The sequence below is a fragment of the Mobula hypostoma genome, chromosome 25 (genome assembly GCF_963921235.1).
Source record: "Mobula hypostoma chromosome 25, sMobHyp1.1, whole genome shotgun sequence".
NCBI classification, from domain to species: Eukaryota; Metazoa; Chordata; class Chondrichthyes; order Myliobatiformes; family Myliobatidae; genus Mobula; species Mobula hypostoma.
In genome coordinates, this window is record NC_086121.1 from 32,506,637 (window position 1) to 32,525,823 (window position 19,187).

A 19,187-nucleotide genomic window follows, 5' to 3' on the forward strand; every position below is an offset into this window, starting at 1 on the left:
CCTCCTTCCCGCCTTGTGTACAGCACTCAGTGTTTACAATGTGACCTCCATTACACTGGAGAAACCAAACACAGACAGAGTGTTTGCTCTGCAGAGGACCTGCACTCAGTCTGCAGGAGTGACCCTAAACTTCCAGTCTTCTGTCACTTTAATTCACCATCCCTCTCCTACACTCAGACCTTTAGTCTGTGGCCTCTTGTGCTGTTACACGACAGCCCAGAAGAAGATTAAGGACCAATACCTGTCTGACACATTGCAATTATCTGACTCATTACCAAATTCTGCAACTTCACATATATTTTCTTTATGTCTGTCTCAGAGCTGGCCATTTCTCTCTGTCATTATTCTGGATCAGTTTTTCTTTCTTTATTTGTACAGACTTGCCTGCTGGGCACATTACACAAAACAGTATCATGTCCCACTCGACCCTTTTGGTCTCTCCATATCAGAGATATTCTCATTAACCCCATCCATTCCTCACCTCACCAAACTTTGCATGTTTTTCTCTTTCGCAGTTCCTGAAGTTTGCTGACAGAAGTTATTATTATGGGTAATTCGTGAGATCAAGTTGCGAAATCCTTATATTTTCACTCCTGGCCATTTTTGGCGTCTCCAAGCCTAAATGTTTGAAACAGTACTGAGCAAAACAGTTTGAATTATCTCAGTGTTTATTAATTGCCAACTGCCAGTGACTAAAGGCCACTTGATCCAACAGATGGCAATGCTTAGGATCCGCATGTTTCCATACAGCTCCCTTCAGCTAATCCCAAAGCCCACTTATCAATTCTTTTCCCTTGTGGCTTTATTGAGCTTCTGCTCAAATACATCTACCATCTTCACCTCAGTTCTGTAAGGGAGCAAGTTCCAGCTTCACTGTTTGTCCTCAGCTTTTTATTTCAACCCAATTTCAACAGGCTCACCCTCTATTAAAGTAAGGAGCCTCAGCCAAGACAGAGGTTCCCGAGAGGGAGTAACAACCACATCGCTGATATATTTAACTTATGCAAAGTAGATTAAAAGCTTCACTGGGTATGCTGGCCAAAAAGTCATTTACAGCATCTGGTGTGCCCACACACAGATACACAGTGGTGTTCTGCATTGTGCACACACTTCCAGTCTTTAGCCAGACAATTAGAAGCAGAGTTTCACAGTCAAGCAGCAGAATGGAGGAACTGTTTCAGCAGCTCTGGGGAGTGATGTCCAGTGCTTGGATTCTGCCAGCAGTCAGTTTCTTTTACGTTATCTGCTTACGTTTTATACCTCATCCCCCTCACACCCTTGCCACGAGTCTCCTTCAGGCTTCCACCGTCACCCAACTAATCACAACCCAGTTTTCAGTTCACACTTTCCATTTCTTGGCTGAACCTCACTCCATTCCAGGCCGCTCTCTGCCATTCTACATTACCATAATTATGCAGTAACCTCTAGGTACTGCACTGACTCCATTAGCAGAACACAGACCTTCTTAAATGCACACAGTGTATTTCCTTGGGCCTGCTTTGTTGCACTGTGGGAGTCCATGCCCAGAGTTCTGCCTCACCTTCACTATCAACTGAGTGAAGTGTACAACAGTTTCTGAGCTTCTGTCTTTTCAATGTTCAAGTTTTGGGGATGACCACCAAGACCTTGCCTTCAGGAGATTCCATCAGATGTGAACTCTGTGAGAAAAGACTATTTATTCCTTGATTTAACTCTTCAAAATGAAGAGCACATTCAAACCTTGTGGGATTTTCTAGTGAGTCAACAGATATAGAGTTAATGCTTGGTTACATTATTTGATTGAAAACTACATGTGGTTAATGCTCGTTGAAGCAGCCAGACCTTGCATCAAGTGGATTCTTCATTGTTTAGCCTTATCTAATTGCTTTGTTTACAATAATCAAATTACCTTGCCTAGTATCCCAGTTCTGGGTATGTCTATGCACCACTCCCCTTCTCCTGGCACTCCTTCTCTGCCATCTGGCCCACATCCCTCCACCCTTGCCATTCCCAACATCATTCACTCCTGCCAGATTTAAAAACTTGCTCTCCGCACCACATTGACAAATACAATACTGTCAAAGGTCTTAAGGTGCCCTAGCTATATATATGTGCTGAAGATTTTTTTCATAGTACTCTTGTGTCCCACAGAGGCATCTGGTTTACATTACAAGCTGGAAATCTATAATAAAATCAGAAATCACTAGAAATACCCAGCAGGTGAGATAAGAAAATCGGTCCCACTTCACCAGTTAAACTGCTGATATATGCAACAAGTAATGATGCCATTAGCAAAGTTCTGAAACAGGATGGTAATGAAAATGGAAATCTAACTGAGTTGACTGGTGGCATTTATCTGAGTTGTAGGAGCGAATATAGTTGTTTTGAGAGTTTTTCTCACTATGGATCCTGGTCAAAGAACTAGTCTATCACTTTCTGCACATCGCAATCCAATCTTCCGCAGGTTTAACCCATCACTGATTTAACAGATGTACTTACCTTTTCAATATATATGATGTCAGTTCTGTCACAGTTCCTCACTGGTTTTATACATGAATGAAATAAAAGTTTTCATCATCTTTCTAGGAGGGTGTGGTGTATTAACTATGGACCACTGCTGCTCCTGATGTCAAAGAACAGGAGTAGTAGTAGTCATGCCAGTGTGGTCACTGGAAGTTCAATCCTGTGAAGGAAAGAGGTTTAACCATTGTATGTGCTATCAAGCATTTATACCTGGTTAAGTCTCATTTGCTCTAAACTTTGTCCTTTCCCCTCTTCCTTTCAGACATGTAACACTCGATGGAAGAAGTGCATTAGTGACACTGATGAAATGCTTGGGTTTTCCCTTGGAGCTTTGTTCATTAAAGAGACATTTGCTAAAGACAGCAAACAGATTGTAAGTGAAGGTCCATCATTCTGCTCTCTCTGTTTGTGAATAACTTGAGATGTATACTTGTAATTTAAACCACTTTATAAAACCATGCTCCACAGTGGTGTTCAGGCATTCCAGCTTTGACTGGCACAGTCAGTGAAAATGCACTGGATTCTTATCATTGCACACCAGACACAGTTCAAGCCTGCTCTCTGGTGATTAGTCTGATCGATCCTTTGTTCGATTATTTGGGAGTTTGGGACAAGGAGCTGGCCATGCATTAGGACGGGGATATGCATTGATGAGTTGAAGAAAAGAAATGGTATTCTTCCTGCAGCACTCACTCTTGATCTAGGGAATGAACTTGGTCATTGGGTGCGAGGTGCTATGTGTTGCTATACTTGTTTGTGCCCATACCCTACTATCGCACTATTGCTGTCTGCCATGACCTTTTCCTGTTCACTTTGAGGTTAAAAACTGATCAGATTCACAGTATATTAATATAAAAAGAGATAAAATATGTACCAATATGGTCCCCATTCTGGAAGATTGGGTGACTGGCAGGAGGCAAAGAATGGGAATAAAGGGTAACTGGCGGTGACTAGTGACATTTCGCAGGGGTCAGTATTGGGACCAGTTCTTTTCACATTATATGTCGATGATTTGGATGACGTAACTGATGGCTTTGTGGCCAGGTCTGAGGACTAAGCAAAGACAGGTGGAGGGGCAGGAAGTGTTGAGGAAGCAGGGAGTCTGCAGAAGGATTTAGACAGATTGGGAGAATGGGCAAAGAAGTGGCCGATCAAATCAAATTAAATTCAAGTTTAACTACCATTCAACCATACATGAATGCAGCCAAACAAAACAGCATTCCTCTGAGGCCAAGATGAAAAACATACACAGCACATTCAAAATCACAAGCACACACATAGCCATGCAAAAAAAAACATATATATAGTCCAAATCTCTGAGCGACATGTCCTGCAAATTGATGGTGCAGTTCCCGGGCAGAGTGCAGATGCAATCCACTGTCATTTCACTGACCGAACACTGGAGGGCAGCACCGACAAAAGAGGCCAGTCCCCAATCAGAATATAATACAGAAAAAGATATGGTCATGCACTTTGAGAGAAGGAATAAATGTGTATACTGTTTTCTAAATGGGGAGAAAATTCAGAAATCAGGGGTGCAAAGGGACTTGGGAGTCCTTGTGCAGGATTCCCTAAAAGTTAAACTGCAGGTTGAGTCTATGGTAAGGAAGTCAAATTCAATAACCATATAACAATTACAGCACGGAAACAGGCCATCTCGGCCCTTCTAGTCCGTGCCGAACTCTTACTCTCCGACCTGCACTCAGCCCATAACCCTCCATTCCTTTCCTGTCCATATAGTTGTCCAACTTAACTTTAAACGACAACATCGAACCTGCCTCAACCACTTCTGCTGGAAGCTCGTTCCACACAGCCGCCACTCTCTGAGTAAAGAAGTTCTCCCCCATGTTACCCCTAAACTTTTGTCCTTTAACTCTCAACTCATGTCCTCTTGTTTGAATCTCCCCCACCCTCAATGGAAAAAGCCTATCCACGTCAACTCTATCTAACCCCCTCATAATTTTAAACACCTCTATCAAGTCCCCCCTCAACCTTCTACGTTTCAAAGAATAAAGTCTCAACTTGTTCAACCTTTCTCTGTAACTTAGGTGATGAAACCCAGGTAACATTCTCTCTGTACTCTCTCTATTTTGTTGACGTCTTTCCTATAATTCGGTGACCAAAACTATATGCAAAACCAATGATAGCATTCATTTCAAGAGGACTAGAATATAAGGGCAAGAGTATAATGCTGAGATTTTATGGCATTGGTCAGACCACACTTGGAGCATTGTGGGCAGTTTTGGACCCTTATTTAAGAAAAGATGTGCTAGCATTAGAGAGGATCCAGAGGAGATTCGTGGGATTGATTCCAGGAATGAATGGGTTAATGTTCATGAGAAACGTTTGATGCTTCTAGACTTGTACTCACTGGAGTTTAGAAGAATGAGGGGGCACCTCAGTGAACTATTTCAAATATTGAAAGGCCTAAATAGACTTGGAGAAGGTATTTTCTATAATGGGTGAATTTAGGACCAGAGGGCACAGCCTCAGAACAGAGGGATGTCCATTTAGAACAGAAATTAGGAGAAATTTTTTTAGCCAGAGGGTGGTGAATCTGTGAAATTCAATGTCACGGACGGCTTTGGAGTCCAAGTCATTGAGTATTTTTAAAGCGGAGGTTGATAGGTTCTTGAGTAGTCAGGGCATCAAAGGTGAGAGGGAGGAAGCGTGAGAATGTGGCTGAGAGGGAAAATAAATCAGCCATGTTGGAGAAAAATCAATGGGTCGAGCGGACTAATCCTGTTCCTATATCTTGTGGTCTTATAATCTCATGTGTAGCTGTGTATAGAATGAAACATCAAGTATCATGATATTCTACAGTGCAACTTGTTCCCAGTGTTGCGAAGGAGGGGCCAGGCCATGTTGCCCCAGAGCATTCCTGGGGCACTTGTCCCTCATGGAGCACTTTATCCAGAAGAGCACTTTGATCACAATTTATTTCGGCGGTGGTCGGCACCAAATGTCATCAGAGCTGTGCAGGAGAAAGAGACAGCGGAAGCTGTCGAGTGATCTCCCAAGCAAAAATGTCAATGTCATTTGGAAAAAAGCATTCCATCAGCAGATTGTTCTGACTGGTGGAGAGCAGGGCCCTTCATGGACAGTCAGACTATCAGTGGCATCACATGTTGCCCTCAGGATGGCTGCACTAGAAGTGGGAGCATTGTCCATATCCTCCTAGAATATGATTTTGCCAGGAAGATATTTGAAGAGACACAGAGGTAATTGTTGTGCTCTGTCCTGAATACCTCTGCAATACAGGACTCTGTGTTGTGTGACTGTACCCAGGGACACACCAAAACAAACATTGAATGTTGACCGATATCTGTAACCTTGATGCAGATGCCCCCCCCCCAATCTATCCAAAACTCTCCAGTTTACAGAACAAGAGGTTCTCCCATTGTATTAAATCAGAACACTCCAGGGTGCAAACACTTGGTGCAGACACTCAGTGCCCCACCTGAAGGGACCACAGTGTAACACCCTCCTGCCAAGCACACTGTTGGCTAGAATCTGTTAAACCCTCATGACCTGTTTTCTCAATGGTTATATATAAATAATAACTGACATCCTACAGATTTTAAGTAATTAGAATAACATAACGAAAGTTGACTTCAATGTTCCATATTATGCACATTACAAATTTTTAAGAATGAAGTTTATTTTGGGAAAAAATATTCACATCCATCTTTAGCAACTGTTCCAACACCCCCTCTTCAAAGGAGCAGTCAGCACACAGAAACCCAAGCCTAATCTTTTGTAAATGTTCTTAGTTAATTAAGTATCCTGTGAAGTTTAAATGTAATCTCTGGAGCTCAAAGATTCAAACATTGAGGAGTTTAAGCAGTTGCAATTGTAAGAGGGGGTCATTGAAAGATAACATTGACATTTATAAGTAATACACACAAAATGTTGAAGGAACTCAGCAGGTCAGGCAGCAAATATAGAGACCCATAAAGAGTTGATGTTTCAGGCCAAGACAGACCATTACATGCAGAGGGTGTCTTTCCCAAACTTAGGATGACTCAGAGCGGGAAGTGTACTTGGAGTTGAATAACCTCGGCTGATGTTGAATAAATCTTGGCTGATTTGTACACAGTACAGAGACAAGGATGAGATAACATGTATTAGTGATGCAACTTTGACAGAAAAATTCTGGCCACAGTATCAGGGATGACCAGAATCAGGTTTAGAATCACTGGCAAATGTCATGAAATTTGTTGCTATGTAACAGCAGTGTATTGCAATATATAATAATAAGAACTGTAAGTTACAGTAAATATACATATAGTATGTTAAATTAATTAAATAGTGCAAAAAGAGAAATCTGATGGCAGAGGGGAAGAAGCTGCTCCTAAATTGCTGAGTGTGTGCTTTCAGGCTCCTGTGCCTCCTACCTGATGGTAGCCTCCACAGTACATCTGTAGAAATTTACGAGTGTCTTGGGGGACATAGCAAATCTCCTCAAACTCCTAAGGAAATATAGACGGTGTTGTGCTTTCTTTGTAACTGTATTAATATGTTGAGCCCAGGATAGATCCTCAGAGATGCTGATATCCAGGAATTTGAAATTGCTGCCCTTTCCACTTCTGACCCCTGGACGAGGACTGGTGTGTGTTCCCTCGTCCTACCCTTTCTGAAGTTCACAATCAATTCTTTGTCTTATTGATGTTGAGTGCAAGGTTGTTGCTGCGACAACACACAACAAGCTGATCTGTCTTGCTCCTGTCCGCCTTCTCATTGCCATCTGAAATTCTGCCAACAATAGTTGTGTCATCAGCAAATCTATAGACGGCATTTGAACTGTGCCTACCCACACAGTCGTGGCTGTAGAGAGAGTAGAGCAGTGAGCCAAGCACACGTTCTTGAGGTGCACCAGTGTTGGTTATCAGTGAGGTGGGGACGTCAGTGAGATGAACAATATGTGGCATTCCAATAGCTTTTAAAGGGAATAGATTAAGAATTTGAAGAGAGAAATGTCAAAGGATAGAGCAGAAGAGTTTGGAGCAGACTGCTGTTCTTGGAAACTTTGCTCAGATGGAGGAATGATGGCACAAATTGCATTTCCTCACTGGGATCAGCAAGCATGCCACAAACTGATGACTGCAGGCAGATGTTGTAAATCTGTGCAGTGTGAAATCACATCACATAACCGACTGAATTATGGGGGCACAGGAACAGAGGGATAAGTAAATTTCAAAATAGAGCCTGAGAGGGTGGCTCCTTCAGTCTGTAGATCATTATCTATTCTGACCGCAGGGCTCACAGCTTTGCCACAGTCATTAGTGACCTCCCTTCTTGTGCTTACAGGGTGAGTCCTGTGGCCTGTAAGTGAGTGATGGATGATCAGCATGCACTCACTGAGCCAAATACTTGTTCCATGCTGTGTGACACTATGACAGTCTACTTAAATTCAACCCTTTCATTAACACACACCATGTGTCTCTTGTACTGGACTAAACTCTGACACCGTTCCGCAGGCTGAAGAGATGATTTCCGAAATTAAAGCAGCTTTCGAAGAGAACATGAAGAAGGTCACGTGGATGGACGAAGAGACCAAAGCAGCAGCAAAAGAGAAGGTAAAGTGAAAACAATTCAACCAGAGAATAGGGTGAGGAGCGGTAGATCTGGGTGTGCCAAGTTGTGAATAGTTCCCACAAGCCGGGTCAGAGCAGGGCTGCTCACAGTTAAAAAAAAATACTTCAGGTTCTGGAAACGGCTGGCAGGTCAGGCAACACAGGTGGAGAGGGAAACAAAATCCTGGTTGTGGGTCAATGATTATTTATCCAATTTCCATTCACGTGGGCCCTTCCTGCAGGAATGATTGCTCAGTGGTGACTGAACGAGGTTGTTTCTTGATATTCTATTCACCTACAGCACACTACTACCATTGGGTTAGAGGTACAAAAACCTTAGGTCCCACACCAGCTGGTTCATGAACAGTTATTACCCTTCAATCATCAGTCCCCTGAACTAGTGTGGATAACTTCATTCACCGCTACTCTGAATTGATTCCATGGCCTTCAGGCACAATTTCAAGGACTCTTTACCGTTCATTTAATATCAGAGAATGTATACAGTGGAAACATGGAAAACCAACAGCACAATACAGGCCCTTCATCCCACAATGCTGTTACAAACATGTACTTACTTTAGAAATTATCTAGGGTTACCCGTAGTCCTTTATTTTTCTAAGCTCCATGTACCTATCCAAGAGTCTCTTAAAAGACCCTATTGTATCCGCCTCCACCACCGTCACCGGCAGCCCATTCCACACACTCACCACCCTCTGCGTAAAAAACTTACCCCTGACATCTCCTCTGTACTACTTCCAAGCACCTTAAAACTGTGCCGTCTCGTGTTAGCCATTTCAGCCCTGGGAAAAAGCCTCTGACTATCCACACGATCAATGCCTCCCATCATTTTACACACCTCTACCAGGTCACCTCTCATCCTCCGTTGCTCCAAGGAGAAAAAGCCAAGTTCACTCAACCTATTCTCGTAAGGCATGCTCCCCAATCCAGGCAACATCCTTGTAAATTTCCTCTGCACCCTTTCTATAGCTTCCACATCCTTCCTGTCGTGAGGTGACCAGAACTGAGCACAGTACTCCAAGCGGGGTCTGACTAGGGTCCTATATAGCTGTAACATTACCTCTCAACTCCTAAACTCAATCCCACAATTGATGAAGGGCAATACACCATATGCCTTCTTAACCGCAGAGCCAACCTCCGCAGCAGCTTTGAGTGTCCTATGGACTCAGACCCCAAGATCCCCCTGATCCTCCACGCTGCCAAGTGTCTTACCATTAATACTATATTCTGCCATCATATTTGGCCTACCAGTGAAAGTCTGAAATTGATACTCTTCACAGACATCCACAAAACAAGAAACCACATGTAATGAATGAGAGACACGTTGATGCCCTGAAGCCCCCCCTTTGCAGAAGCAACAGCAAAGGGATCGACCCCCCCACGCATGCCAGCAGAAGCACTGAACCCCCACACCCCCACCATACAAGCAAATGCAAAAGAACTGACCTCCCCGACCATACAAGCAACAGCGAAAGCCTCCCAAAGAGATCTTGATCCATCAAGACTATAATCCTTAACTCAGCACTTCAGTATCCCAACAGGCTGTCTTTCTCCAGTGAGGGAGATAGAGGTTGCTCTTGCTACAATGAAAGCGGAGACCAGCACAGTTCCCAGTATTGTTTTTATTTGCAGTTCGTCTTCTTTTGCACATTGGTGTTTGTCAGCCTATGTCTGTTTATGTGTAATTTTTCATAAATTTCTATTGTATTTCTTTTTTCCCTATAAATAACCTGCTGGGAAATGAATCTCAGGATAGTGTATGGTAATCTAACCCTAGGTTTGGCTAGCGGCATAATCTAGGGGAAGACAGCCCCTGGCCCGGCCAAACTTAAGAAATCTCATTTGTGTGGATGCTTTGTGATGTGTCTTCTGGTACAAATCAGTACAACAAAGTAATAAGCAGTACACAATATGCAATTAAACGATTGAGTTTTATAATTCGTAATTTGATTATATGGTAAATAAAGAAAACAAAAGAAAAAGGGACCATTTTAATGAAACGGTCTAATGCACAACGTTGGAGCTCACTGTTTTCCCATCTGTTAGTTCTCCATCGATTTCCCCTCGGGTGTTGACTCCCAACCCCATTCCAAATCCACATTGGTCCACATTTTCCAGGACATTATGTGGACCTTTATAGTCAGGGTTATGGCCAATACTGTGTTGGCGTGTGGCCAAGTGGTTAAGGCGTCGATCTAGTGATCTGAAGGTCGCTAGTTCGAGCCTCAGCTGAGGTAACATGTTGTGTCCTTGAGCAAGGCACTTAACCACACATTGCTCTGCGACGACACCACTGCCAAGCTGTATCGGCCCTAGTGCCCTTCCCTTGGACAACATCGGTGGTGTGGAGAGGGGAGACTTGCAGCATGGGAAACTGCTGGTCTTCCATACAACCTTGCCCAGGCCTGCGCCCTGGAAACCTTCCAAGGTGCAAATCCATGGTCTCACGAGCCTAACGGATGCCTATTTTTATTATTATGGCTGATACTGGTCTAAATAGACTGGCTGCTGGAGGATCTTTGCTTTCCCAAATCCTTGGAGAACATGTCATTTAGATACAATGTTTCATTCCTGATTGATCTCCTAAATGCTGTTCAACGTACATGAGATACAGGTTTCCCCCGCCATCCGAAGGTACAGCGTTCCTATGAAACGGTTCATAAGCCGAAATGTTGTAAAGCGAAGAAGCAATTACCATTTATTTATATGGGAAAAATTTGTGAGCGTTCGCAGACCCAAAAATAATCTACCAAATCATGCCAAATAACGCATAAAGCCTAAAATAACAGTAATGTATAGTAAAAGCAGGAATGATATGATAAATACACAGCCTATATAAAGTAGAAATACTTTTCCACAATCATTACTGCACTGTTCTCCATAGCAGAAATCTCACACAAGCACCGTCGGCAGAAAATCTCACACAAGCGCTGTTCGCAAAAACACGGCGCAAGCGCTCTCCAGTAACCTTTAAGCTATGAAGCTGCCAAATCATACCAAATAACACATAAAAATACACAGCCTATATAAAGTAGAAATAACATATGTACAGTGTAGTATCACGTACCAGAATCGGTTCCGTGCCGAGCACACTGATGATGTGTTAGACTGACTCGTCGCAGGTTGGGTGGTGCAGTGGCCCCCACCCTCCAGGCCGCCAACTGATACATTGCCGTGAAGCATGCAGGGGTGCAGCGGTAGCCAGGAGGCACACAACACCTCTTTAAGAAAAAAGCCAAAATAAACATGCTAATTAATTAGGTGACGACCGGCACGTAATTGTCGGCCCAGATCAGTGCCGATTTCCGATTGTATCGTCTCTGATCTGGGCCGACATTTACGTGTCAGGCAGCACCTAATTAATTAGCTTGTTTATTTCAGCTTTTTTCTTAAAGATGTGCTGGGTGCCTCCTGGCTACCGCTGCATTCACCGCGAATCGCGGGGTGGTGGGACTCTGGGGTGTCATCTCGTCGTATGTTTCCATTAGAGCAGGCAGCTCATCTTCTCCTATGACTGCCCACCTCGATGTCGAAGTTCGAGGTTCGTCGTCTGCTATGGCTGATGCGGAAGGCTTGCTTGACTGCTGAGCTTCGCGCATTTTTCTATCATACAGTTCTTTGTAAGGACTCAAACCATCCTGCAAATATCCCCTAAACGTAAGTACCCTTTCAAAATTAAAGTTGTACTTTATCATTGCAGCGAAAATCTCACGCAGTTGATTCACGTTCAGTTCCTGGACGACTTCACTTTCGGTCCGTTCACTACTGCATTCAGTTTCAATTATTATCCTTTCCTCTTCCAATTGCATCAGCTCTTCATCTATTGGTTCTTGGTCATGGGATGCCAAAACCTCTTCAACATCATGTTCGTCAGCTTTCACAAGCCAAACTAACTTAGTCCTTACTTTGTTCACCACAATCGAAACGCTTAAATATGTCTAGTTTTACGCTAAGTGTAACACCCTTACGAGCCCTTTTAGGCTTTTCCAATACCTTAGAACTCATCTTGCAAACGGCTGCTCACAGGCACATGTTTAAGCAATGCCGTTCCGAATCCAGGGAAGAGCGGCTGCTCGGGGTGTGCGCTGCCTTTTATCGCGCGTTGATTTTCCCTACGTGCTGCTTTTTCTTCATAACAGTGAAAACACCTTCTGAAAGTGAAAACAGGGTACTAATGTAGGTCTTTCGTAACAGTGAGGTTTCATAAAGCAAACGTTCGAAAAGCAGTGAACACCTGTACCATAATTGTAACAAAATGCTGTTAAACAGCCAAGTGTTTCCTGATAACTGGTTCTAGGCTTTGACTGGCTGTGGTTCAGCATTCTCCCTTCAAATTCAATACGAATGTTGCCCGATGCACTGGCCACAGTTTTGGACACGTGCACTTTCTTTAGTGAAAAATCACGATAGTTACGCTACTGGCATTCAGGGCAGCATTGAACGTCCTCCATCTTTGTCTGTCTTTGGCCATCTTCTGTATTGTGCCCCAGATGTTGTTCGGGGTCCATCATCTCGCCAGTGGCTTCCTCTTGGTTTTCACTGCTGTCAGTCATGCAGATCCCAGGTGAAGACTCAGGAATACCATCACACACAGAAGGAGTCTTCATTGCTGTTTCGGTTACAATTTTTCGTTCTTGACTAGTCAGGGTATATTAGCCCTGAGCTGAACCCCAAAACCTGAAGGCCCAGTGGCCCACTCTTAGTCTGGCCTCTCCCCTTTGACTTGTTTGTCATGGGTGACTCTGCCAAGAGTCAAAGCACCAGGCCTTGAGGCCGGCCGAATTAGCTCCCTGGGTCATTGAGACATGCAAGCCTCCAAACCCTACGACAAGGTTGTGGTCCTCTTGGAGGCGAAAGCACATTACCATGGACATAATAAAGTCCTTCATGTTCATTCTAGCAAGCATCTCCCTCCACTCAATAATCAGGAAAGTAAAGTACTTACAAATACTTCAATCACGTACATAGTTTCCTGCACTCTCCTCCTTAACCCCTACCTTTGAACATAAGGTTCATACTAGGCTTTGAGCATCTTGGTGAGTCTGCTATTCATTTTTCTTATTTCCTAAATAACGAAGCACTTGGTCCCATCAGGATTCCCAATTAGCTACATTGGTACAGTGTGCTAACTAATTGGGTAATGTAATGGGAATGGGGTCTGTTTGAAATAGGATGGTTTAAAGTGAGGTTGAGTTGGAGATGCCAATGCTAACATCACAAGACCAGCCTATTGAACAATATCATTCACTGGAGTTCATGCCCGTTGACCGCTTGTTGGGAGTGTGACCACATGGAGACTCAAGATTAAGTCCAAAGCTCCCCTTTCTATTCAGCTCAGGTTTTAATCCATGTAGAATCATTCCTGGCAGGTCAGTAACTGAGAGGCTTCTCTCATTCTTGTTTACTAGAACACAGAAGAGGCTATTCAACCCACCAGGTCCATGCTGTGACAACTGCATTTGTCCTATTTCCTGTCTTACTTCTCCCTGACCCTGAAACTCACTTTTTTTCAGATGGCCATCAGCTCCCCTTTAATCTTTTTGTTACTTCCTCGCCCTGTTGATAACTCAGTGCCTGCAACCCGCCTGTGTTTCTGGGGGATGTTGCAGGAAACCAGAGCACGCTAGAGAAATCCCCACAACCACGGGAAGGATGTACCGACACAGCACAACTTGGGGTCACGATCGGACCCAGGTCACTGGTGCTGTGAGCCGGCAGCACTATCTGTCCTACCTCTGCGTCACCACGATCGCCAGGATAGGCACGGTGTACCTGGGCTGTGCTAATAAGCACGGAAGGTATTGTGGGTGTGTGGGCGCTCACAAAATAACATTGCTCTTAATAATTTGCAGTCGTATTAAATTCAACACCTGCTCTTGTCTCACCCTCTATTTATCATTTTGTTCGTAGGCAGATTCAATCTACAACATGATTGGCTTCCCGAAGTTTATCCTGGATGCAAAAGAACTGGATGAGGTCTTCAGTGATGTAAGTAGATACCTTGCAGTTTATTTCTGATCTTTTCAAATGTCCATGTACTTTCAAAGGTACAGTAAGTGAAGGGGCAGCGTTTTTAGCTCACTGATGTTATCACACGTGGAGGACCAGGCTCTCCCAGGAGTCCTGGAGGCCCAGCCCTCGAGACTGCAGACTCTCAAGGCTCTGCGTTGCCAGTGTGCACTTCCACTGCGGAGGTGCTTTGCATCTGCTGGGCTGGCGTCGCTGAGGCACCTGCTCAACAGCAGACAAAGGAGCTTGTGTGGTGTTACTGGCTGAATTGATTAGTACTGAGCACAACTGAATCCAGGCTCTGCTCCAGATGGATCATGCTGCAGGAGGAGGGGGCTCTGTGGCTCCCAAGGGAAATGAGGAGCTTTATTCGAAGACTGGTCCGTCAATAGGTGAATTGCTGAGGCATTAGTACAAAGTAAGAACAAACTCTTTCACATGAGGTGATCTGTCAGAGGGATCTTCATTTGTCCAGGTGAAAGCCTCATTGACCTCTCCTCACCAGCACTATTCCCATCCAGCAACATTGCAGAGGACTCCCCACAGCCTATCCCCTGTGACACCTGTGGGGAAGCTGAGGTCATGATTTCAGCACCTTGTCGCTCGGCTTTCCCCATCAGTATCCCACCCGGTGGGAGTCAGACGCTGGACTTGCACAAAACTGATTTTCAGGTCCCACTCTGCGGGCTGAGATCACTGGGACCTTGACTGGGAGGAAGACAGGGTGTGCGATCAGCCAGGCTGGAAGACACACTGGGGTCACAATCAGCAAACTGGGGCAAAGTCGGGATCAGATCAATGTGGGGATTCAACAGGAGATTGAGGGGTGACCTTACAGAGGTGTGTAAAATCATAAGGGGTATTTGTAGGGTGAATACACACATGTTTTTTTTCCCCAGGGTAGGAGAACTAAAAAGCTAGCGGCCATAGGTTTAAGGTGAGCGGGAAAAGATTTTAAAGAGATCTGAGGGGCAACTTCTTTACGTGGAGTTGGAGGGTATATGGAGGGATTGCCAGAGAAAGTGGTTGAGACAGGTACAATTACAACATTTAAAAAGATACAAACACGAGGAAATCTGCAGATGCTGGAACTTCAAGCAACACACACAAAAAATGCTGGTGAACACAGCAGGCCAGGCAGCATCTCTAGGAAGACGTACAGTCGACATTTTGGGCCGAGACCCTTCGTCAGGACTAACGGAAAGAAAAGATAGTAAGAGGTTTGAAAGTGGGGGGGAGAAGGGGAGATCCAAAATTATAGGAGAAGACAGGAGGGGGAGGGATGGAGCCAAGAGCTGGAAAGTTGATTGGCAAAAGGGATATGAGAGGATCATGGGACAGGAGGCCTAGGGAGAAAGAAAGAGGGAGGGGGGAAGCCCAGAGGATGGGCAAGGAGTATAGTGAGAGGGACAGAGGGAGAAAAAGGAGAGAGAGAGAAAAAAATTAATAATAATAAATAAATAACGGATGGGGTACGAGGGGGAGGTGGGGCATTAGCAGAAGTTTGAGAAGTCAATGTTCATGCCATCAGGTTGGAGGCTACCTAGACGGAATATAAGGTGTTGTTCCTCTAACCTGAGTGTGGCTTCAACTTGACAGTAGAGGAGGCCATGGATAGTCATATCAGAACGGGAATGGGATGTGGAATTAAAATGTGTGGCCACTGGGAGATGCTGCTTTCTCTGGCAACAGAGCGTAGGTGTTCAGCAAAACGGTCTCCCAGCCTGCGTCGGGTCTCGCCAATATACAGAAGGATATTTGGCTAAGTATGCACACAGGAAAAGCTTAGAGGGCTATGGCCAAACATGGGCTAACGGGACCCGCTTGGCGGTCAGCATGGTTGGCCTTATTCCTTGCCCTGACTGTGTTGGGCAGACAATCCAACAATGCAAACTAACTTTCCTCTCATGCAAGACAGCTCTCTCTGAACTGGGTTTGTCACAAGGCAAGGGCAGCCTGGAATATGCCTGAGTGTCTGTGCTTGGAGACCTCCGTGACATGTTTCAGTTTCAAATACTTTGCCTCCTTTTGCAGTGTGTTTGACCAGTCAGGTAGTGGCGGGCATGAGGCCACAATGACTCGCAGTCAGTTTCAAATTCAGGTTACTTCCAAGCCTGTGTTGCTTTTCCCATTAATCTTCTCATGTGTCTTCCTTACAGACAGCCACTGGGAATGATGGCAGGCAAAGGCAGGAGGTTGAGAGGGAGGCAGATGAATCTGGACTAGATTGAACTGAGAGGATAGCAAAGGCAGATTAACAATTGCAAAGAAATGGAGGGGAGAGTTTAGAGTGGAGATGATTGGGTAGGAGATGGTGATGAGGAGGGATGGGTGACACAGATTAGAGGGCAAAGAGGAAGAGTGGTCTTAATTGGTGATGTCAGCACAAGGAAGCAGATAAGTGAGTGGTCCCTGCTTTGCTCACGTGGTGCAGTGTCCCTGTGTTATTTTATAGTGAAGGCCACATCAGGCCAAACATATTTCATAGAAACGTCTACTGATTCATCAATAAAGGGCAGGTCTTTGTGAGAATCAGTCCCACTCCCACAGTCCTCCAGGTGTTGTTATCCAATTCTCTTTGAAAGCTCCCAATACTCTGCTTCTCTGCTCATTCTAACAGTTCAGTCAGGTCACGATAAAGGCGTTTCTCCCTGTTACACCTCTCTCAGGCTAATATCCTTTCATCCACCACGGACGATAAAGGTTCAAAGATTTGTTTTATTACCAAATTAAGTATGCAGCATACAACTCAAATTTGTCTTCTCCAGATAGCCATGGAATACAGAAAACCAGACAAGTAATTGCAAGAAAGACGTTAATCCCCCACCCTGCACGAAAAGGAAAAGAAACAAAAACTCGCAAACACCAAACGCCCCCAACCCCTCCTTCGCACAAAAAGTAAGAGGAAAACCCGCAGGCTGTAGACCTGGGTGGAGCTTTGTGACCACCCTGGGCTTGTTTCCAGTATCATGCGAAGGATAGTCCGTAGTGGTACGGACTATTCTTGAATTGATTGAGGGATAGGGTGTTATTGAGGGGCTGAATAGCCAGGGTTTTCTAGTGCCCCTTGCAGGATATTCTCAGTGGGAGCTCTAGCATGCGGCCATGTATCCACAAGTTTATTTCTACAGCATTTTTCTGCTCTGAGGGTGGTTTGTGGATTTGGCTTTCATTTGTGGTTAATTGAGTGATGTTGTCTGTTTGCTGAAAGACCATTGTTTGTTTTCACCCAGTATAAAGTGGTTCCTGACTTCTATTTCCAAAACGTGCTGCAGTTCTACAACTTCTCCACGCGAGTCATGGCCGATCAGCTGCGGAAACCTCCCAACAAGGGCCAGTGAGTACCTCGCCCTCCTGCAAGCAATGGTGCCTGCGACAGGTCTCGGTGTTTCCCCGTGGTCAGACATCGGGTGTTCCCAGCTGCCTTCCTCTCACTTGTCCGACTGGTCAGAAAGTGATTGCCTCGAACTGCTGTGTCCCCCAGTGCTGACCTCCTAGTGCTAGTTCTAGCCTCATCTAATGTGGCTGCGCTAGCCAGTAGGAGCTGCTGGTGAGCCAGCCAGTCATGAATCAGAATCAGAATCAGGTTTACTATCACCGGCATGTGACCTGAAATTTATTAACTTAGCAGCAGTTCAATGCAATACATAGTATAGAAGAAAAAAAACAAAATAAAATAGTAATAATTATAGTAAATAGACTTACCGTAGGGATTGCAACATCAAGTCCTAGTAGCTCTACTGCTCCACAGTATACTAATATTGAACAGATTAAAAGTCGTGCAAAAAACAAAAATACTATATATTAAAAAAAAGTCAGGTAGTGTCCAAGGGCTCAATGTCCATTTAGGAATCAGACTATCCCCACGTGAGCAGTGGACCGACAGGCGGATGATGAGAGCTGTAACTTGCCTGAAAGTCCATGCCTGGTTCATAAGACTAGACGTGTTTTGTGGCATCTTTGCCAGCTGTGATGGTTCTCCAGCGTTAATTCCCATTGACTTTAATGGACCGGAACTTCCGAAGCAGTAAAGCACAGAGGATAGGACTAGATAGGACACTTAGTGCTGCGGATCAGGGATGCATTTCCGGGGAAGTGAGTTGAAGAGGCCCTGGACACGGACAGCCCTTGACTCTGCCCCTTTCCGCCCTCACCCAAACCCCACTCCACCCCTCTCACTGTCCCGGATCATTCTGGGTCACTTCAGAGGAAGTGAAATCAAACTTGCCCGATATAATCAGAGACGCAAAAGGTTCTGCAGATGCTGGTACTCTTGAGCAACACACACAAAATGCTGGTGGAACTCGGCACCTATAGAACATAGAACATAGAATGGTACAGCACAGTACAGGCCCTTTGACCCACATTGTTGTGCTGACCCTCAAACCCTGCTTCCCATATAACCCCCCCACCTTAAAATCTTCCATATACCTGTCTAGTAGTCTCTTAAATTTCACTAGTGTACCTGCCTCCTCCACTGACTCAGGCAGTGTATTCCACGCGCCAACCAGTCTCTGAGTAAAAAACCTTCCTCTAATATCCCCCTTGAACTTCCCACCCCTTACTTTAAAGCCATGTCCTCTTGTACTGAGCAGTGGTGCCCTGGGGAAGAGGCACTGGCTATCCACTGGCTATCCCCTATGGAAATGAGTAAACAGTCGACGTTTCAGGTCCAAGACCCCTCCTGTGTGTTGTGTATGCTGGTGGTATAATCAGGGTTCATTTCCATACTGAAACGGGTAGACTTGATAGACGCCAAGTGACAATGCAAATCCAAAGCTCGTTATCTGTTTCCAGTATAATGGATCAAACCAGAAGACTTGGGCTCAGAAATCAGACAGCATCTGGAAAGGCCACTAAACCTGTGACCAGCTAGCATCGCCTTTGCATGAGCACAGCCACAAAATACCTCAGTGGCAAGGCCCAAAGCAGAACTGAACCTGAGTAGTGATCAGCCAGGACAAGTCAGAAGAGCCTCATGCATGAAGTGTGAAGAGGTTTGCTAGGTGGAAGGGCCAGAGGTTTCAGTGGCTTGTTGCTGGAGTCACAGTGGTCTGTCCATGGAGGGGAGTTGAACTGTTG

At 44.8% G+C, this 19,187-nt stretch overlaps 1 protein-coding gene across 4 annotated transcripts in view; it reads left to right on the plus strand.

The window, feature by feature from the left end:
• The window catches only part of LOC134337883 (endothelin-converting enzyme 1-like), a 333,269-nt gene that overhangs the window by 290,043 nt on the left and 24,039 nt on the right, over positions 1-19,187 (plus strand). For all 4 annotated transcript variants that reach the window (XM_063033200.1, XM_063033203.1, XM_063033202.1 and 1 more), the window contains 4 exons: positions 2,765-2,875; positions 7,983-8,081; positions 14,007-14,084; positions 17,339-17,442. In XM_063033200.1, the coding sequence (XP_062889270.1) occupies positions 2,765-2,875; positions 7,983-8,081; positions 14,007-14,084; positions 17,339-17,442 (392 nt within the window). The remainder of the gene's footprint in view (positions 1-2,764; positions 2,876-7,982; positions 8,082-14,006; positions 14,085-17,338; positions 17,443-19,187) is intronic.